Genomic DNA, 23056 nt, shown 5'->3' on the forward strand with positions numbered 1-23056 from the left:
AAATGTTTAAATCTTTTATTTTACTTAAACGTTTGCAATTTATTAACGAGTTGGTGTAATACTAATGAGGTGTAAGTACACAAGTATTGCGGAGTCTTGATAGGATGTGTCAAAAGGACAGATCAGTAGGTTCTGTAGCGATGTTTGCGACCGATTTAGGAGCAGCGTGTTGTACAAACTAGAGCAAGAGATCAAAGGCGTCAACTAACCGAGTAGTTAGCCACTCGACTTGCGATCCTTTATGGGACCTTGGCAGTGACAATCAGATGTGACGGTCACTATCCTCCCAATCTAAATCATACTAGTTCTTTTTTGTTCATTTAAAACGAGGAAAAATGTTTGAATAATATTTTGCATAAATTGTGGCCTTGGCATTGAGAATCTAATGTGATTGTCACTATCTTCCCTATTTAAATCGTGCCACTTTCTTTGTTCATATATCGACTTAAAAACGATTGAATAATATCGTGAATATGTAATTGAGTCAGTTTATGAAACGGTGAAAAAGAAAAATGTGATGAATCCGTAATCGTGTGCGTCATACGAGCACTCATATTTATCCGTGGCGCGTGACAAAACGTGAGGTAGAGATAAACGGATTAGCCGGACTGCGAGGAATTCCGGTGATCTCTTTTGCTCGTGCGAATTTCGTTTTGCCCCTCGAGCGTAAAAACGGTAAAGCCGAAAATAAAGTGTCCCGAAAGCTTTAGTCATCAGATTTTTCAAAGCCGGAGACGGTTCAAGCTGTTGCTCGTCGGACCGTGAAACCATTTTCTATCGATCACTTTTTACTCTTGCCAAGTGTGAACCTTCGAAACCAGTTCTTATCTTTTTTTTTTATCGATGTCACTATATGCAGTGACTTTATGCAGTGACTATGGGAATTAATGTAGGATTGGGTTTTCGGTAGCAACGGCTGCATAAATAAATGAGTGATTACCTAATTAATTATACCGCTGATTAACAAGGTACAAATTAATTCAGCGACGTAATTTATTTCGCATTGTGTCCCGTAATTGGTGGACTGAATGAAAGAGAAAGGTTTCCGTGAATCGCGGCTCAACGAAAAGAGAATGTAAATTATTCTCGAATACCGGACCTTATTTGTCATCCTGTCGATAGATTTAGCCTCGGAGGATCAAACAGTTGAACCTATCCTATTCTTACAATTAGAAATGAAACACTATAGATTAAATACATCCGCCTTCTTTTAAGAATATATATATAATTTACTTAGTGTAAACGAGGCCTAAGAGCAAATCAAGCGTTTCTGCCAATTAGCTTGTATAGCTGGAGACTGCGGTGAGTCGAACAAAACACGATTGTGTGGAACGAGCGTCGCGTCGCGAATTACGCGATTCATGAAACGAGTTGAACCTCGAGTACGCGACAATTGTGCTAATTGTACGAGAGATTGAGCCACTTCTCTCCAGTCGATCGCCCATTAAGAGCACCAGTGAAGAAATTCAAACAATCTTACACCCTAATTGCATATCTCCTGTTGTGACAAATCAAAAGTATAAGACGTAAAAAAGTATAAGATGTTTAAAATTTTATTTGCTCATTTATAAACTACGAATTTTATGTAGTTGTAAAAAAATTTTATAGGCAGTGAATATAAAGAATGTTTGCCATGTATGAAAATATAAAAAATATTAGAGAATGAGTCCATGTAATAATGTTTAAATAATAAAGGAATCTATCTAAGCTGCATTTTTTTAACTGATACGATGAATGTTTTATTTTACATAGAAATTAAAAATCTATTTATTTATTGTATATCAGATTTGTCGTTGTTGTATGTGTAAAGTATGTTAAACTGAAATAGTCGCTCGAGAGATTGTTCACGAATTAAACATATCTTATTGAGGTACAACGAAAAACAGACGATAGGTTTCATCGAACGCATATCAGACGATAAAATGATATCGAATACGCGATAACATGAAAATAGATTGTTATGTAAAGCGGTGAGCCAATCGGTACGAATTGCTTTTACAATTCTCTAGGAAGATTTCCATGCCAATCGTTTCCTAATTTCGGTTACGAGATTAGATCGGAGAGCAAGGTTGCATGGTACCGTTTCAAATTCTTTGCATGCACGAATCGATTTCCGAACGTTAGACTCTTCATCTTTTCTCATTGCTTTCGGCCTAGAGGTACCCAATCATGTGACCTATTTCTTTTAAATGCTTCGTATCTAGTAAAAAACTCGGCAAAGTCTCTCTTGTCCATCCAGAAGTTCTACATCAAGAATTCAACCGGTTTTATATCAATAATTAAAAAAACTATTTAATTAATAAATATAAGATTCTTTCCTGTAGTTATTGATATAATGTCTGTACATGAATCACTCGAGCTTTTGAAGTGCTATCTGTACGCGTTCTCTATAGCTACCTATTTGAAAAAATCTTATTGTCTTATTAATTGCAGAGGCTATTATTATAAGAGTTATTGATATGCCTGTGTGAATCAGTCGAGTTTCTGAAATGCTATCTACCTGCACACATTCTGTACATTTATCTATTTAGGAATTTGTTGTTCTGTGAAGAATTAAATAAGCTATTATTATAACAATAACTATGAGTCTTCCTTCTAATTATTGATATGTCTACGCGTCATTCGAGCTCCTGGAATGCTATTTATCTTCATACGTTCTCTATACTTATCTATGTAGAAAAGTATTGGTCTGTGAAAAATTAAATAAGCTGTTATTATGTTAAGAATTATAATTGTCATTCTTGTAGTTATTGATAGACCCGTCCGTGGATCATTCGAGCTTCTGAAAGGCTGTTTATCTATTGTGGTCGGAAAAGATGAATCGCGAGTCACGATTTACTATCCCGCACACGGAATCGACTATTACCGCGTCCTCTTGTCAGCGCGTACAGTTAAATGTCGTAAAGGGAGCGTGAGAATCCGAGTGACCTACACAGCCGAGGAAAAGGTACGACGACGAATTGGCGAACAGAAAGCGCTTCGCCTACACGCGTACTCCATTGTCACGCGATACACGCGGGGTAATACGAGTACACGGCGTTCCTCGATCGCCTAGCAAAATACCTCTACCTTCGATTACCAGTAATTGACACGCATAGCAATTCTATATCCGAGTTAGTTTTCGGTCATCGAATTCCACGAATGTTTCGCGTTTCCAACGTAAACATCCTCCTTATTCCCACGGGACATTCGAATATCTACTTTTTTTCCTTTATCCGGGAATACGAGTGACCGACTATAATATGAAATTTATTTGTTTGGTAAAATTTTTGGCAAGGAGCTGCCGTTATCTCAGTGGGTCGGTTCGCGTTAGCATAGAGTTAAGGTTAATCGCACGGCAAGGCGATAATGCGAGGCGTATTCGCGCGGCGGTGAATTGGGTTAGCTGCTTCCGGTTCCGGAGAACGGTGAAAGCCTCCACGAGTGATCTCTCACGAGACGTGGATTCAAACGGCGTAACTTCTTCACGGTGCTTCTAATGTTGCCAGCGTCGACCCTTTGGTCACGATCAAAGACCCAGTTACAATTTTCACGTTACTTTGTATTCCAACAATAATTGACTCTTTTAGTACCGGAAAAGTGGTACATTATTTAACAAAATTAAGGCTTTTTGAACTCTTTGTCATTTTATAATAAAAAGTTCTACAGTATTCTTCCTAGACTCAGTCATAGAATTTCTGTAAATAGTATGCTTAGTATTAATACTAATAGTAAATATAATAAAACTAATAGTATTCTATGCTAATAGTAAGACACTATTGCATGTGCAACGACATATCGTCGTTGGCATTAAAAGGGCTAAGCTGCAGATTTTTATAAAAACTTCGCTGATTTAAAAAGTGAAACGTGTCCAAAAAAGAAATTCTCTTACTCTAAAAAATTATTGCAAGTATTCGTGTCTTCTAGAAATTTAGGGAGTGCGTTGTTCAGCAATAATAATTTTATATCACTTTTTTTGTAGACTCGCGTTAATGGGTCAGGTCATTCGTAATTTATTCCGTTGGTTAATCAAAGACGAAGGATCGGCTTTTAAATCGAGATTCCCACGAGATAGCTAGCTCGAAACGCTGACCAACGAATCTCGCTCATTAACCTTTTGATTCCGAGTAAACGCGCCAACCTTCCACCGCTGTACACTCCCGGTCCAACTCTTGGGACCATGCAGTTTGTAATCATACAACGAAATTAGACGTTATAGGAATACCAATGGAGAATACATAAAATTATTTATATTTTCTCATTTGCAAATCTTAATTTAATTTTTTTTTTGTTATTTAATTATTATTTTCTTTCATGTACTTAAGAGTATATGATTGGCTAAGATCATTCGATTGATTTTTTTATAGATTCTTTTTCTAGGATTGTATCAAACTTGCAACTGTTTACACTGTCTACAAATCCTGCAAACCATATTTTTTATTATCTATCTTAACCCATTTGCATCATAAACTATACATATATGCGTGGAATTTTTCCACATAATGCAAATGCGTTGAATAATATCCTCGAAATTGATTTTATTTCAATTTTTTAAATATTTTTTAGAAGTATATTAACAATTATACAAAAGTATAAAATTCTCTCATTAAATTAATTTTTTTATAGATTCTTTTTCTAGGATTGTATCAAACTTGCAACTGTTTACACTGTCTACAAATCCTGCAAACCATATTTTTTATTATCTATCTTAACCCATTTGCATCATAAACTATACATATATGCGTGGAATTTTTCCACATAATGCAAATGCGTTGAATAATATCCTCGAAATTGATTTTATTTCAATTTTTTAAATATTTTTTAGAAGTATATTAACAATTATACAAAAGTATAAAATTCTCTCATTAAATTAGATCAAAAAATTGCCATTTAATACAAGAATTCAAGGTATAATAATTTTTTTTAATAGTCTCGCAAAATTTCTAATCGCACACTGTTTTCTTACTGTATTATCTAATAAACGTTGATGTTAATAAATGTGAATGCTTTTTGAGGGCTAATGCAACGGTAAGACTTATGAGAAGATGTGTACGCCAGGTACGCGCGTACCTTGCTCCTTGGTGCATTCGTTACGTAAACGGTAACTCGTACGGTTGCCCCACACGTTGCATCTATTTTTAACCAAAGTTATGTCACGTTTATCCTATACTACTCTCGTTTCGCGATAAAACCCCATTCAAAGTTCGCTCGCGTTCGCGGTTATTTTCGGACCTGCGGAACCTCGGGACAACCTTTCAAAAGAGTTTCCCTTTTAGTGCATTGCGAGTAGGCGCTCGAAACCTCCTGAGGGCGAAGCTGCGTCTTTCAGATGAAAGTCCGAGGTCACGGCTCCTCTTTCTCCGGTCTTAAAAAACCTTTCTTCCGCCTAAGTACATTTCTCCTTCGCGTCTCTTCCTTGCGCTTTTAACGCAGAATTCTCCCTTACGTATTCAGAGTATCTTTCACATTATTTCCCAAAGTAGCGTGCTTCAAATAGAAAGAAATCTGTCTCATGTGTCCTCCCCATTCCTTAGAACGTCTTTCTTATTCTGTATCTGATTTAGATTCGATTTTTATTACTTCTTCATGTCTATTCAAGTTCATCACATTATAAGATAAATTAGTTTATAACAAATTCTAAACTGCATTCAAATTTATCATATTAGAAGTTAGATCAGTTCGCAACTAAAACACAAAATACAATTCATCTCAAATATTATTTTTTTCTACAAAACTTTAAATGAACCGCACTTTGGAAGGTCAGTGATTTAAGTCCTCTGAACAATTTCAAATGCTTCTAGTTGCATACTTTCAGCCGGCAGTGTACACGATCACGGTTTCGATTTCCATAGTTAATGTACCCGCGTGTTAAGAATAGGAAGTGTAGGCGAGCGGTCTTTCGGGAAAAAACGTTTCTGAGGAGGAAAGTGACTGGAGCAAATCTCGCGACGCTATTAACGCGATGAATGAGATTAGCAGCGCGGAAAAGTGTATCTCGTGCGCTGTGGCCAGCTTCCTCTCCTGCGCCGCAAACGCACGCATTATTCTACGCAACGTTTAACGCGAAATTGATGAACACACCGGTTAACCACCGTTTGACGTCTTGGATATCTTTACATCGCTTCGATGCACTCTCCGTTCCAAGTACCTTCATTAAAAGTTTCATCCATTCTCTTTTTAAATTGAGTATATTTTTTTAAACAATATTTGAATCAATAAGAAGAGACAAATAAATATTTTATTATTCTATTTATTTATATATTTTATATTTAAATGAATATATTATTCTGTTCGAACAAATTATAATTTACTTTTACATGAGTACAGAGATTGATCATGGCATTAATAAATGATCTTACGTGTTCCTTTTTTTGAGGATTAACTTTGAAATGGGTATGGTGATCGAAATTGTTTCTTTGGTGGAGTGATTTTAGTCCGTAACATTTGTGGAGCCTGGATTCGCTGTAACTCAAATGGAAATCTGCCAAAACTAGTGCTAATGCAGGACTGATCCGTGAACTAGGCCGTCCCGCCGCTCGGCCATTATCTTGAGTAATTAAAATCTGTGCGATACAACCTGTCTCGAGATACGAAAGTTTCTTCAAAATGTATAACGCAATTCATTTCCTTTCATTTACCTGATTCAATAACGAACAATGATTATTTGTTATTCTGCATCGATGAAAAACTTTTCACTTTATTTTCTATCCTTTTGTGAACTCAGTTCCTCAACCGTATTGAACGAAATTTTAGACGTGTCGATATTAAACTTCTCGTGCCTTGGCAAGGAATGGAACGTAACCGCGAGTAAAAAAAATCGTAGATGATTGATCATGGCATTAATAAATGATCTTACGTGTTCCTTTTTTTGAGGATTAACTTTGAAATGGGTATGGTGATCGAAATTGTTTCTTTGGTGGAGTGATTTTAGTCCGTAACATTTGTGGAGCCTGGATTCGCTGTAACTCAAATGGAAATCTGCCAAAACTAGTGCTAATGCAGGACTGATCCGTGAACTAGGCCGTCCCGCCGCTCGGCCATTATCTTGAGTAATTAAAATCTGTGCGATACAACCTGTCTCGAGATACGAAAGTTTCTTCAAAATGTATAACGCAATTCATTTCCTTTCATTTACCTGATTCAATAACGAACAATGATTATTTGTTATTCTGCATCGATGAAAAACTTTTCACTTTATTTTCTATCCTTTTGTGAACTCAGTTCCTCAACCGTATTGAACGAAATTTTAGACGTGTCGATATTAAACTTCTCGTGCCTTGGCAAGGAATGGAACGTAACCGCGAGTAAAAAAAATCGTAGATGCCCGCGTTGAACAAGCGTCGTGGGACCTCCTAATGGATGTCGCGGTGTCTCTGATTGCGAAACCCTCGAGAGTCCCTCGGCTTCGCAGTTTCGACTATTTAGGGGAGACAAACGAGCCAGGCCGGTGTCATGTCGTAGGTACTTCGCAGCTGTTGCGCCTTGTACTCAACCGATCATTCCTTTATGGTTTTATGTAAGAGAATACGGAAGCAAGATATGTCAAATGTTATTTTCGAGCTCTGCTCATTCCTCGATAAAATTCAATGGAATCTTAGTAATAGTAGTTTATGTATAACAGTTTATTAATTCAGAATTCAGATTTATAGTTAGTTATTATATCTCTTTTATAGATTTAAAATAAGAATTGGATGGAAGGAAGAATTATATTCATTTCTATAAAGATGGTACTCTTATTGAAAGCAATGAGACTTGAGTGACTTTTTTATACATTGGAAATAAGAAATGGATGTTCTTATAGCTGGGTGGTTCTCATTAAATAGTACACGTGCGCTTTTGCTAGAATTAATAGACTATATTACCACACGCACACTATTATTTGGCCTAGTGAATCGAATAAGTACTCGGCTAGTCTTTCGAACGAAAGAATAGATATTCGGTGCTGCACCATTTACCATAGGGGACGCACTCGCCTTCAGGCGTTAAATCACGATTAAATCGACTCCGATGACATTCAAAACGAGGGTCATCCGTGCTTCCTTGTTAGCGCTCCACCCTGAATCCATAATGGAGAGGAAGCTATTCTTGTACTTTTTACATTCTTCATATTTCCATTATTAGATTGTGCAACTGAATCATTAATAATATCAGTTTGGTAAATGAATACTCATATATTCATGGTGTCCCAGTGTTGATGGTAAAAGGGGATGATTGTACATGAGAAAATAAAGCAAAAATTCACTTATGCATGTTCCTACATATTGAATGGACTTTCTATACTTTTAACATATAATTTATTATTTATATTATTAATGCTTATTACAACTGATGTTAATTCAATAAATAAATATATGTATTCTTGTGAGAACTGAATAATCATATGCAATTTAATTTTCGTATCCTATATTTTTTTCTACATACAAAAATGAATCAATAATATGCATCTCACTTTTGCATGGCCCCTACATATTGAATGGACTCTTTATACCTTTCTGCAAATGCATAAAACCCGCTACTCGTTGTACCCTTGGGACGTGAAGAGTCGTGTCAGGAGATGAAGAGTGCGTAAGAGCAAGTGTACAGCCAGTAGAGTCGAAATGCGCATCGAACACAACTTGTTCCCCTTCGCGGAAACCTAACTACCAGCTTTCCGTGCAGAAAAGGGGATTTTTTGACCCGGTGCCAAACGAGGGAGCGGAATAACGGGTTCGTACTCAGAGATACAGCCGCGCCAGGTTCCGCTCTTCGACAACATCGCGAAAAAAACGAGCGAACTCGTGTCGGAAAGCTAACGAAAATTGCTAAACTCGAGGAATAAAAGCTGCGCCTTCCAATTAGTTTTGGAACGACTGAAGGAAAGTTAGCCTAGATGCTTTGCCCAGTCATTTTCGTATTTTGTATAGCAAACATAATATTTGATTTTTGTAGTTGTTTGTTTTCGAGTATATTTTAGATTTTCGTGTCTCTGTATGTCTTTTCTCGTACGATGAAGCAAATGAATAAATAAAATCGTACGAAATCAATGATTAACGGTAGAATATTTCAAGTCAGTGATTCTGTATAACCAGAATTAGTTAGCGGAATAAATTCCGATATGCGATCCCTTGGTTTCGTCCCCTCGATTTTCGAATGTTTGGCGACGGGCCAAGCCCTTCTCATAGAATTGCGACGCGTCGCGACTCGGATACGTATTAATGGACAAACCTCATCAACGGTCTGTTAAATACCCGTTTAACGATCCTCAGCCCGACACCGCACCTTCCTCCTTGCCTTTGCACGTCGTAAATCCTTCCGACAACGATTCCTCCTGTTAGTAATTGCCACGGTCTGTCTTATCAACGCTTCCGTTTCGTTATATTACATTCTTCATTTTCCTATCTTGCAGTTTATTATCATACCTTTTTGTTCTGCAACAAGACCTGGATCTGCAACAAAGGCCGATTAAGGATTAACACGTTCGTAACGGGGCCTGAATTTATTGTTCTCACCGCGGGGTGGCTTTGTTTCTCGTACTTTCTCAACAATTATAGCGCATCCCGTCCCATGGAATAGACACGAACGTAACACCGATGGTTCAGAAAGTCATGAACGTGTTAAATGAAAAGATCAAAAAGCGGTAAACTCGACCACGTAAAAGCAACAAGACTGGAAAAGAAGCGTTGCAAACGCAGTTCGAAACGACACTGGAAGGAATGCCCAGACAATACGTTCTGCAAAACGATCAAGTCTCAGGCCCAAGGCATAGCTTTGAGGGGAAAAATCTACTTTATGACACCCTCAAATGCTTTTGCACGTTGCCATAGCTCGTAACGCTAGTTCACGAGTGTTCTTTCTTTTAGTGTTTTCCATTTTCTTACATATCATAAATGAACTATACGAGTAAACATAAAAAGAATGATTCCAAGTATTCATCTTCAGGATTGGTCAAGCATTATGCACGTGAAATGAAAATGCCATTCATTTATTATTTTTAAAGTGCATTATTGCATTTGTAAAATCAAAACGATCTTTAAAGAGATTTTAATAAAAGAAGTACGGGATTCTTTTTGGAAACCTACAAAACATATTTTCATTTCATGATATTGGACCCACCATAAAGAGAGAAATTTGATATTTTATTGAGACTGTACACGGAGCTGAGTCTGTAAGAAATCTGTGAGGACAGTTTCTGGCTGTACCGAGTATTAGCTGCTGACTGTGATGGAAGAAACCGGGACTTAATATCGTGCTTTATCGATTTCGTGTCACGCTAAACTGCCGCCGATGGAAGCCGTACCCGTGGTCCCTTCTCTCGCAATCGGTCTCTGTACCGTTCCTTGTGGTTCACGGTCGCGCGCGCATCCACAAATATCGATCACCGATTAACTATGCGAATATTCGTTAATACGTGGCGGTAGTAATTTGCATGAAAACATGCAACAAAAGTCTGCTTGTAACCATTATGTAAATCTATACGTTAATGCAACATAACAAAAAATATCTGCACGTCTAGACGTGTATTTGATTGAACACATAAAATAAGAACGAAAAAATAAGTTAATTCGAATTCATTCCAATTATGTTAATTAAATAATTTTAATTCATAATTATTCAAATCCTAATCAACAACCAAACGTTGTCAATCGGTTCAATTGAATTAAAGATTGAATGATTTATCTGAAAGCCTGATGTACGTTCTATGAATTGAGAGTGAGTGTTAAGAATGAATCAGTGCTAATGCAATTGAACCGACGAGGTCGATTCTTCTAAGTCCCCCGAGCTCCATGATACGCGGTACCTGTTCGCTTATGCTTATTATCTTCCGTTAACTCTCTCGGCGCATACCGTTAGGTTTATCCGCGTTCGCAGCCACCAGCTGTACCTACCGGCCGAGCTGGAATTCGCGTAGGTCTCGATCTCCCACGATCGAGAGACGCCTTTACTCTTACTTTCGCCCAACGACCTGTGCCGTATTTTACGGTCGATCCAGTCGCAGATGGTGACACCGTTTTTTCACCTCGACGCAAATTCCTTACCTGTCCCATTGTTACAAAATATCGTTCCGCGTTCGCCTCCTCGCATGCTTCAAATCGCTGCACCAAATTAATTTCCTGGTTCTTTTTACAAGACACTTTCGTACAAACACGATCTATAATATTCAGCTAGAAATATTTATAATATACCAATAGTATATCGTTAACGATACATATTGCGACTGCTGTTAATTTAATAAATAAATATATGTATTTCTGTTTGTTTTTACAGTGTGTGAAGTGAGAGAATCGAGTCTCTTTCAGGGATGAATTCCTGACGAGAGAGTAATCATGATGATGGAGCCTCCAGTCACGAGCAAGGTCCTGCGTGCTCCGAGCCTGAAGAGGGGCCAGGAGAACGTCAGGATTCAGGACAGGGTGAGTACAAAAACAAACTTCTACTTGGCGCGTAACTTCATATAATCTGTTATAACCGTGACGGTTTTTTGATTTAATATCTACCGTCCCGACCTTAATAGAGCGATTTAGAAAATTAATTTGAACCGTGTTGGAATTAAAGTGAAAAGCTTCCTTTGATTAGCCGGCGTGTCCGGCACGCGTGGACTGCTTTGTTCTATCGACAGTTTTTACGTTCGACGTTTCCATTGATGAATAAAAACAGTAGCTGTAGCATATCTTTATTCTAAACCAGCAGTTTCCAAACTTCTAAAACTTTGTATTACATGAATAAGAATAAAAAAGTCCATTCACTATAAAAGCATTTCCCGATTAAAAATCAGTACATTCCAAGTGGATTGTTCATAATAAAAAAATGAAACAATTCAAATTTATGCATTATTCAGCTTGTAGGAAATGTTTGGAAGCGTTCACTTGAACTAAGTTTTAATCCCGGGAAATAGATGCGTGCTATAGAAAGCGTTGAACAAACGCGTCCCGGTAGAGACAATAGTCGGAGCTCGAGCATGTCGATTCCTCGATGTGCGCCGGATGCGCATTATGCATCCCTGTCGATGCAGCAGCTGCCCCGAATTGACGTCACGATTCTTATTTTTCCGCGAGGACTCCACCGCGTGGTATGCGTCGTATCGAGCGTGGGCGGTGAACATCGTCGCGCGAGTTGCACTTGCAGCCTGCATTCCGTGTTCGGCGTTCGTCCTTGCCCTGTGCTTTATGGAAAAGCCACTTTCCCTCTCGAAACACTTCCTACGGTCAGATCAGATGAACACAAATACAAGCAGCGCTAGTACTAGCATTCGAATTGTTTAGACTTAGACGTTTACTATTATTGTTTGAGTTATCTCTGATATGTGTACATATAGTTATATATGAATATGTATATGAAGTTATGCTGCTATTGTTTGAGTAGTATTCAGTCATAGTGAAAGAGAACCTGGTATTTCTTTTCTGTGTGTCTTTTAGGAAGTAATCCTTGATTTAAGCTAATTTTGTAATTTTTGGTATTGGCTGTTTGGCTTATCTCTAGTTATAAGTTCATTTACGAAATAGAATCTGGTGATTCTTTTCTGTATCTTTTAAGTATTAGTTCTTGATTTAAGTCATTATTGTAATTGTTTGAGTTGTCCCTAAGTTAATTTATGAAAGAGGATTTTCAGTTTCTCTTCTGTATGCCTTTTAGAATCATTGTTCTGTTAGCAATTGTACAATCATCATTTATAAAACATTTGAATATTGAATTTTTTAATTATGCTCCTGATTTGAATGATCAAAGAGAGTATCGGGAAATAGCGAAAAAACATCCAATTGCGTTTGATTTTACCTTTGTTTAAGTATCAAGTCTCATGGAACATTTTACTCTTGTGTAACATGCGTTCGAACAAGTGGTCGTCGATAAACGGACAATCTTCTTTGCCTTTTGAACCATGCTCTTAAAGATTAGGATGCCAGGTGCCCCCTGCCAGTTACATCCAGTACTCAATAATGCAGTTCGAACTCGATCAACATTCAAATCGATTCATGTAATCTGTACCTCGCCGAAAGGACTAATCGAATCTACATACATCTGCACCGTTTACCCGAATCTTTTTAAAGTTTGCTTCTATCACAAGTTGAACTCGTTCATAGTTTTGTATCATAAAAAGCTTGAGCTTCGCCGTTTTAAGTTTTGTCGATGAATTCCTCCTCTGAACAGTGACTGTTTACTCTCATTCTGATAATCTTTATTATTCTATCTATTTATAAAGTTGATTGTATAAATATTAGAATTATCCTGCTTCGTGATTTACCAAAATCGATGGGAGGAAGTGGTTTAAAACGGAAACGAATTCGTGCATTTTGCCGAAAGCAGACTCGCTGCTCGTGTCTGAAGCGTCGCGCGCCCACGCGTGGTCCGAAATCAGGATTGTGTGTAAATGAATGCGTGGGTGGGCGGTGAGGAATTATCAACGTCGGACGGGTCTGCATTCTGTCCCGAGGCATTTCGTGGAGACGACGCGACGCTTTGTTCCCGTCAACTCGTACCAACGATCAGGGACAGAATTTTAATTGCCCCAAACTTTCCAACAGAAATTTTTAAATTACAATTTAGTTTAGATCCTCCATATTTTTCTGCGAAGTTCGAATAATCGTTAATCGAGGAAAGAAAGTTTCGCCGATTTCCGAAAATTAAATCTCGTCTTCCGCCTGACCAAGACCTCAATAAATTCGTTTGCGATGCAACACCGGGACAGGTGTAACGACGCGCAGCTGGCGCGGGTCATCGACCGTGTTCGACACACTTCTAACCGGAGGACCCTACGCTTTTACTTTTTCTCGCAAGGGCCAATGCCATCCGATGTCTGATCAATTCTGAGTATAGTACACGCCGAGATATAACGTCGTAGATGACTAATCAACTTTGAATTGCTGGAACATAATGCTTTCAAAAAGATATGTTTCAATTTTTAGAGAACGTGGGTGTCTAAGAAAAAATTATTCATGATTTCATTTGAATATATTTTACATCGTCTTACGAGAAATTAATACTATTCACGTATTGTGAAATACTTGATGATTATTGAAGTATTGAACACTAGATTATCGTTTTCGTCTAAGGACACTCTGATTGGACGAGCATTTGGGTTCAGATAGCACTTAGGCTGAACATTGTTAGCTCGAACAGGCGGGGAATCGGATGTCCATCGCTAGACACGACTTCCTGCTTTGACTAACGGTACGCACCGCCGTCCATCCTCAATGATCGCGGATCTTTTGATCTCTGTACACTCTTTCTCTCTCTGTACACTCTTTCTCTCTCTGTACACTCTTTCTCTCTCTGTACACTCTTTCTCTCTCTCTCTCTCTCTCTTTCTCTAAATTCATAAAATAATATTACAAGTAGACTGTGAATTTTATATATAATGTATAAAGCTATCTAGAATAGCAAAACCTGAATGCATATTTCAATATCTGTACGTATACTGATTTTATTCAGCAGCATTTTACAAACTATCTTATTGCACACACAGATACATACAATTCATTCATTCCTTCATAGACTCGCTCTCACTTCTATCCTATCCTAATCTACTATCTATTCTATTATTGCTTTCTATAGCACCTTCTATTCATGCTACTTATTAATCTTTACACACCTAATTCTTCGTGATATTCTTTCTTTTATTTTGATTTCAATGTTTATGAAAAACACATTTATTAAAATGATATCATAAACGTTTTATTTTGCATACTGCAAGTCTGCAGGCTAATTATAATTATTAACCAACCTCATTACTGTCCTCCGTTTCGCGATTAGAACGTTATTTATTCTCTATTTTAAAGATGAAAATGTAATCTCGTTTAGTATGAAGGAAATGTATATTAGCGGTAGAACACGTGTTTAGCCATATCTGTCAGTGGCCTCCGGGAAACCTTTTAGACTTTATTGCGTCGGAGGTTAATAGCTAATAAGGGACACACCTCTGCTTGCTATCAGCCCTTTCACGTTCCTGCCCACCCAACACGGCCTTTTATTATCCGCCTGCCTGCAGCTAGTTTTAATAAAATTACTTCTTATCACGCGACCCGGTCTCCTCTCTTCAATCTTTATTCTTGTATTTGGGCGCTGGCTGTCTATCGCGCCTCTTAAAATATATCAATAAAACTCGATTTTCATGCAGACTTACACTTGTATTAAAATAGAATAAAATATATATTTTACACATTATAAACGCATACAATTTAACGATTATATTCATGATACAGTATCGCGTTTCAGTTTGGAACAAAAGCATGTTTGTTTGCTTTAGTTAAAAGTGGTTCGCTTACTGAATTAAATGTCAACGAGACCGAAAATAAACGCAGGTAAACTGAAAGAACGATTTTTTCAAAGTTCTACTATCAGCTACACGATTTTGCTTTCAGCTCTACTAACTTTTTATTACCAACTGGGCAAACAATGCCAGTTGCACGAAGCATGTGCATTAAAGTGAACCTTGATTACGAGTTTGATACAGAATTATAGTCTTTTAAACAGAGTTAAAGAAATTCATTTTTATAATATTACAATTAAAGATGGGGACTTTTGTACAATTATAGAAAATTTTCGTTTGTGCAAAGTTGCCCTTATTTTATATAGTCTCGAAAAATGCATTTTATTAACAACTTCGACTTTACATTTAATAATAGTAATTTATTGTTTTAATAATGATTAGAATTTATTATCTATAATAATTTATTAATCAATTATGTAATTGATTATATACTCATGTGATTTAATGTAACGAAAATTAAATTTTTCCATGTGTACATGATAAATGGGTTGTGAATCGTTTTGGACAGCTGTAAATGGTACATCGATTTTTGCCTCAAATGCTTCGTTGAAATTCGCACTGTTGAAATTCTTAAAGATGTTTTTTTTTTAGTTCGATAAGGAAAATGTAAATGGTATGACGGTTGAAAACTCGTGACGCGCGACACGAGTACCGATTAATGAATTACGTCCGCGCATGCATAAGCAAGCGTACGTGAATTGTTTGGCTCCTCGCGTTAAGCGCGGGCGGGTATGCAAATTTCGACGAAATTACGACGAGTTTGGGCGGTTCGTTGAATCGTCGCGCATTCACGATCAGCTCAATTACATCATCCGGCTAAATAACTCTCGGCGAGCACACCGTATTTGATCGTGAAATATGTACGAGATATGTATATTGTGGTTGGAACGTATATGCGGGTAAATTTATCAGCAACGCTCCGGGTACACCCACATTTTACCAATGGATTAACGAACTTCCCTCCCGGATTGAAACTGTGAGAAATCCGCGCTATTAAACACTTTCGGAGTGCACGAGAGCGAGATTAACCTGTGGCTACAGTTTCTACAAAATATTGCATTTCTGTCGCAGATAGCAAGAATTAGATTAGATCAGATTTATTATAACTTTTCCTGTCCGGCTACGAAATGGAGACTTGCTACAAAAAACTGTCCACATTCACCCATAATGTCCATACCGTGTCTTATATTATGAATTATTTACATTTGTGTAAGGCAATAAAATAAATTCATTCTTTAGAATGACGTTTTAAATGTTGTATTGAAATTAAGCTGTAAAAAGTCTTGCGTCAGCGGTTGATACATCGTCTGAAATGCGGTAGGCAAGGTGTTGCTCGGTCGTAAGTTTAATTGCGCGAAAAACGGTGAAATTGTAATGTAACTCGGCCTGGTTCGCGTGTGGGATTGTAGGCTATCGATTCTTGGCCCGAAGAAAGTAAAACTCCGAAAGTAAGATCGCGAGCCGAGATTGAAACGGTCTATGCCGATCGGGTGGCTCGCGAAACGAAAACCGGAACGATGAATTATGTATGTGTGTCCAAAAAATTCTTCTCCGGAACGCGATAGACGAAAGCGAATCTGTAATTTCTGGAGTAACGCCTCTCGCGTTGTCGTCTCAAGCCAGTCAAATCTTACACTTGTCGCCCTTATATGAGAATACATATCTTCCGGTCGTCAGGTACCTCTTCAGAAAGAGGAAAATTCAAATCTGGACGACCGGAAAATATTCTCATATAAGGACGAAAAGTGTGGCCACGTAAATCCATATTTTGCACTGTTTTTGCCTGGTCATCGATAAAACTGAGCAAAAGACGGGAAAATTTTACCGATGCGTGTTAGACAAGTCACGTGACTACTCTAGCCCCTTAAAAAGTCTCAAGTTAATGAGTATCCCAATTTCTGTTCACATCACAATTTCTACTCACTGACTTATTTTTCTACAATTTTAAGACGACATAAATGTCCGTTCACTGGCTTCTTTTTCTATAATTTTAAGATAACATAAAATTATAGAAAAGTACGCCAGGGAGTAGAAATTGTGAATTGAATAATCGTACTTCAGAAATGTGAGAGGCAGTTACGATAACCGTGAGAGGATTGAAATGCTTTATGTGGGTGGAAAATTTTGTATTCACTGTCGAAGACGTGCCCACGTACGATTCTGACATAAACAAACGCAAGAGGGGAAATTTTCTTTACGTTTACCGACGAGGACCCCAAGGAATGCGAAACGTTGCGGCAAAAACGAAGAAACGGTCTCTTGAGATCTCGCGTCGCGTACCCGTGATGACGGGTTGCTCTTGAATACTGATTGCTAGCAAGAAGGAGAAGAATTCGAAACGCTCGTTACAACATTTAATTGTAATAACTAGACTGCGAAGTAAAACATTTATGATATCAATTTAAATAGAAAGTTCTTTTCGTTATTTTCTATACACTCAATTCCTCTACTATAAATGCACAAATAATTGCTGGATTTTATTTTACTACCTGCAAAGAAATATGAAAATATACAGTACTAGGATTCTACATAGAAGGATATTTTATAAGATTCTTGTTAGAATTCGAAGAAAATCTGAGGCTACAGAGAAAAATTGTAATCGAATACTTGAAGAAGAAAAGGGACAGAAAAATAACGAGGAGTGCGAAGGAATGGCAAGGAAAGGAAGACTGTTGACAAAGAAACGGATTAAGTCAAGGAGGTATGGAATAAATCAGCAGGGAAGGAAAATATGTAAGAGAAATGCTAAGGGTGAGAGATATAGAAATACAAAAACAGGAACTGTTTTAGTTAGAAGTAGTAAAGTCTCGATATAACCCAGATTTGAAGAAAGAAGGAACATGAGAGATTAGCTAAGGAAACTGAAGAATGAAGGGAGGTCTGTCGGAATATGTAAGGAAAAAGGGAACCTTAGGGAGTCGACGATTAATGGCAAGGCCGAGGTATGGAAATTCGGGAAAGTGGAATAGATATTTGGGGAAGGAAGGAAATGTGACCTCTTAGACCTAATAAGATAAGTTAGAACACCTGCTGAGGTATTGAAAAGTAAAAAGTATAGGAATAAAAGAAGTAGTTAACGGAAAAAAGGACATGAAGATGGAAGTTTGGCTAAGGAAACTGGAGAAAAAAAGAGGAAAAGAAGAGATGGATAATCCAGCGAAAGGGTAAGAGAATAAGAATAACCAGAGACGAAAACTTAAATAAAACCTAAGTAACAAACTACAATATTTAAATTTCATAAATACATAATTATATTCAGATCATAGATATTAGAGACATGTAGGAAATTGAAAGAAATGTAATAGGCAGGATGCTGTAAACCTTGTTCAATTTTCTTAGTCATGAGGCTGAAAAAATAAAGTATTACATTGCATTATATCAGCACTTTTTCCTCTTGTCAAAAGAGAACAAAATAGCATTTGATAGAAGAAGGAAGAGGAAAAAAAGGACATGCGGTAACCCTGTATTATATATTATTTTACAAGGTTTTTATATTCACGTAATTCGAATATTAAAAAACTATATAAAGTCGATAATCGAAGGTTTAAATGAATCAGTTCCCCGGAAGTAGAGTCTCATTAATCGGGTGTTGGAACAACGAAAAAAGTATCGAGACGAAAAGAGAGAAAATGGAATAGCCATCAGCGGTAGAGGTCTGGCAAGTGGCAGGTTCGTTATAGGATATAGTCGCGAGTGAATCGAGAGAGGGGATGCGTGATAGTCGGCCGGAGTAGTAGAACTGGAAAACACCTCGGTTCAGTTCAGACTCGGACGTCCTCCGTCGCTCGCCTGCGATTCTTCGGCCCGTTCGTTTATTTTTTCATCCCCGGCTCCTCCTCGTTACCGGCTACTTTATCACAGCCGCGGAACAATTACCGTGATTCTCGGTTCGAATCGGCTCGTTACGTAATTCTACCTGGTCCTTCTTCCTACTCGGACGAAGAAACCGGACGGAGCGGTAACTCGTTACACAACGTTGATCGTTAAAGACGCGTGAAAACCGAGCGGGTGATGCGTTCGTCGAACGGTTGCGTAGTTCCAAAGCTGTAGATGTGACGAAAGAACAGATGAAACTATCAGCGGTCGTCTCAATGTGTCGAATAAAAAATAAGAGGATGAACGAAAAACTATGGAACGAAAAGTTGTCGTCGGGAGAAGTGTGGATCCGTTAGAAATCATGTGACCGTTCTTTCAAAGAGATAAAAAGTTCAAGTCTCATTGTCTCGTACATGCAGTTCGCATTCGAATGGAAAGTGCCGGATGAGAGGACGATTTCCAGGCGAGAGCACGGATAGGATAATTCTGGTGTCTCGAGGCTCCTGCGGAGTTAACAGGGAAAGTGGAGATAGCCGAAGGGAAACAAGGAGAGATGCAGGAGTCTGGGAACACGTGAGATCGGTGTGCAAAACTAAAGGGAACCTATTGATATTCCTAAGGGAAAATGGCTCTAACCGCGTCGAGAAACAACTCGCCTGTCGTACGGGACAAGGAAAACACTCCGGCCTATGACGTACGTATTTAGAAAACTCTCATACTCACTTTGATCCAGGTGCAACTTCGTTTAGAAGGAAGAACATTGCTTCGATTAAAAGCTTTATAATCTAAATTAAAGAAAGCAAAATCTAATTGAATTTGGAAATATGTAAACAATTATTTTATATTTCTGAGAAAATTTCCAATGATTCCAGTAAGAAAACCATTCCCTTACTACTATTAAAATACTTGAATTAAGAGCTTTACAATTAAAGTTAGAAAACCAAAATCTAAATTAACTTAAAAATATCTGAACAATTATTTTATACTGCTTCGAGTCTTTCAACAATTGAAGAAGGAAAACTTGTTCTACTATTATTAGAGTACTTGGATTAAGAGCTCTACGCGTAAGGTTAGATAAGAACAATCTAAATTGAGTTAAAAATACCTAAGCAATTGTTTTATGTTTCTATGAGAATTTCAACAATACCAAAAGGAAACATATTGCCTTGCTATTATAGTACTTGGATTACAAGCTTTATAACTGAAGTTAGAAAAGCAGAATCTGAATTGAATTTGAAGATATTTTAACAACTGTTTCATGTTTCCGCCATAATTTCAAGATTACCTGTTCGCTTAAGGTGAAATGATGATAATAAGGCGTTTAGAAGTAGTGCCGGACGATCGAGCGAATACGTTATTGGCTCGGCGGAATATTAATAGCGGTAGCATTGAAAAACACCGACGGTAGTGTTACCGAGCGATTACATCACGCTCGTATATCAAGATAACTGCATTTTAATCGAAACATCGCGAGGTTATGTAAACGCGGTGCATTTCCGAGGGCCGGTTCCTTCCTACCTTTCCATCAAACATAACTCCAATCTAAAAATCAGTGAATGAAGTGTGTACAAATATTGTTATCCTGCTTTCGTTTTTAAAAACTAGACTGTAAGATTGTATGTACGTATAATGGGCAGTATAGATAACTTGAAGATTAGAGAAACGATTGAAACGAATTTGATAACGAATATGCTTTTTAATTATTTTTATATTGGATTAAGAAAACTGTTATCGCCTGTGAGAAAAAGCACAGGTAGAAGGTTCGTAGAACTATTAAAACGCACTCGATAACGAACAAGCAATAAAACGATCGGAATATGTACGGTTTGGGTAAAATCGCTGTGGGAGAGGCAGGTGAACGGTTCTTTTCAAGAGATCGAAACTACGATTAAACGGTGCAGGCTTCGGATTTTTTAACGCGTATGAATAGAACGCGGAACGGACCGCAAATCATCCGAGTCTGCGTGCTTTGCTTCCAACCTGTTATTTATGCGCCATATCGCGGACCTTTTCAACGTGCATTTTTTCTGTAAAGTCGACCGATACCGCTTCGCAAAGGCATAAAAGAATACTGCCACGCTAACGATTTTTACGTCAAAGATAGTGAAATGATTATCAGTCATGTGACAAAAACGTTTTCAAATATGTAGTCTGATTTCTGTGCTAGTAAAACATGGTTTAAGAAATACGTTTTACATAATCATTTAAATGACGTGGCCTGAGTAAAAGTAGAGATATGATTTCCTTACTGACGATGAGTAAAAATACAGGCATGGGTGAGTCGGACTTCTGATTGAATAGAAATATGGACTATTATGGATATTAGAGGTGTACATACATTCAAGCATTCATTTTATAGGAAAAGTTGATTGTAAATTATTTTTTACCTGACTCATTTAATAGCATATTCAATTTCACGCGTGAAAGTACTTTTCACTATTTTCGACTTATATCAATAATGTAATGGCTTAATTGTTTTTTTATTTTCAATTGATAGCAAAATTATGCTCAGCTGAGCAGAAATTGGAGAATTTAGCTTATATGAAATATTGCATCAAATCTTGTGTCAATCATTATATAAATTACTATAGTAATTGCAAAACATTTGTTTCGCCTAAAAAATAGAGGGCCTGGATTTTAAGTTGAAAGTAAATGCTGTGTGAGAAGTGATCCGAAAGGCAGCGTAGAGAATTTTCTGTGGAAAATGGTGTAACGGCATGACGGTACCGATTCCATAAGTAACCACCTGCATCGTTTCTACACGCTGTTTGTCTCGGGTGTCGTGCAACGGCACCATTTACCAAACGCACACGCAGCCTCCAGCTTTCAGCTCCATCGTTGGAAGGCAAAACAGTACGTGTGCTGCGTTCAGTCGAATTCTGGGCTCCCAGTAAAATAACGAAAGGTATTTAGCGTGGTCAAAAATTTGTTTCAGAAGATAGAAATGTAATTAGGAATGAAATTACGATTCTGGTTAATTGGATACCACGAATGGAATTAGATAAGAGCGTGGCTTCTAGTAACCCATTAACGTTAGCCTTCTAACCCGGCACACATTCTCACCGAAATGGTAAACCTGACCTCGCTGTAAACAATAGTCAATTACGGGTTGGGACATCCATTGAAGAAGCATTAGCGGAAATATTTAGCGTCGTTCCAAACAGAGTCGAAAAGCGTTTCGCCGGAACATGCGGGTTACGCAGATTTTTCGGGGTCAAAGAGATTACCGTGCTATATAAGGCCCTGGTATAAATTAAACCCGTTAAGGCAAAGCGGGCATTATCGCCTTGCGTTACTCCTAGCTGGATTTTTAAACAATTTGTTTTATCATATTGGAGAGAATTTATACTTATTTTATATTATATTATATATTATTTATTTATATTTTGTATAAATGCATAAAATCTTCAGTGATCGCAAACTGTATTACTTAGGCAGAGTCAGACTAGAAGAAAGTTTTACGAGATCACGACGTCGGCGAGTTTCCTTAATGTAAAAATTCCTTAAACGTTCCCCATCGACTGTACGGTCGTAATTAATTCTGGGAGATCCGATCGGTTCTCACGATTGCTCCTATCTATACAGATTATTTATATTTTGTATAAATGCATAAAATCTTCAGTGATCGCAAACTGTATTACTTAGGCAGAGTCAGACTAGAAGAAAGTTTTACGAGATCACGACGTCGGCGAGTTTCCTTAATGTAAAAATTCCTTAAACGTTCCCCATCGACTGTACGGTCGTAATTAATTCTGGGAGATCCGATCGGTTCTCACGATTGCTCCTATCTATACAGTGTTCGGAAACGTTGCGAGAAGAGTTTCGACTTTCAGAAACTAATTATACAGCTGGTTAATTCGTGAACGTCAGGCCAGTATGTAGTCAGCCTCGATCGATTCCAATTAATAATCAATTTAACGCGTTATTTCATCCAGCTGGATTTTCCGCTATTAACCTATTTTCATCGTACCGACATAAACATTATAATAGAAGTTTATTTAATATTTCACATAATAATCT

The 23056-nt window shown here is 37.6% G+C and overlaps 1 protein-coding gene across 9 annotated transcripts in view; it reads left to right on the forward strand.

Annotated features, from left to right (window-relative positions):
- The window catches only part of Wdr62 (WD repeat domain 62), a 79850-nt gene that overhangs the window by 18428 nt on the left and 38366 nt on the right, over positions 1-23056 (forward strand). For 8 of the 9 annotated variants that reach the window (XM_018034497.2, XM_018034504.2, XM_018034502.2 and 5 more), the window contains exon 3: positions 11224-11369. In XM_018034497.2, the coding sequence (XP_017889986.1) occupies positions 11283-11369 (87 nt within the window). In that variant the 5' untranslated portion in view covers positions 11224-11282. Of the gene's footprint in view, positions 1-11223; positions 11370-18964; positions 19731-23056 lie in introns of those variants that run through there. The other variant, XM_018034500.2, reaches the window with a different exon arrangement.

The sequence above is a fragment of the Ceratina calcarata genome, unplaced genomic scaffold (assembly GCF_001652005.2).
Source record: "Ceratina calcarata isolate Rehan_Ccalc_2016 unplaced genomic scaffold, ASM165200v1 scaffold79.2, whole genome shotgun sequence".
NCBI classification, from domain to species: Eukaryota; Metazoa; Arthropoda; class Insecta; order Hymenoptera; family Apidae; genus Ceratina; species Ceratina calcarata.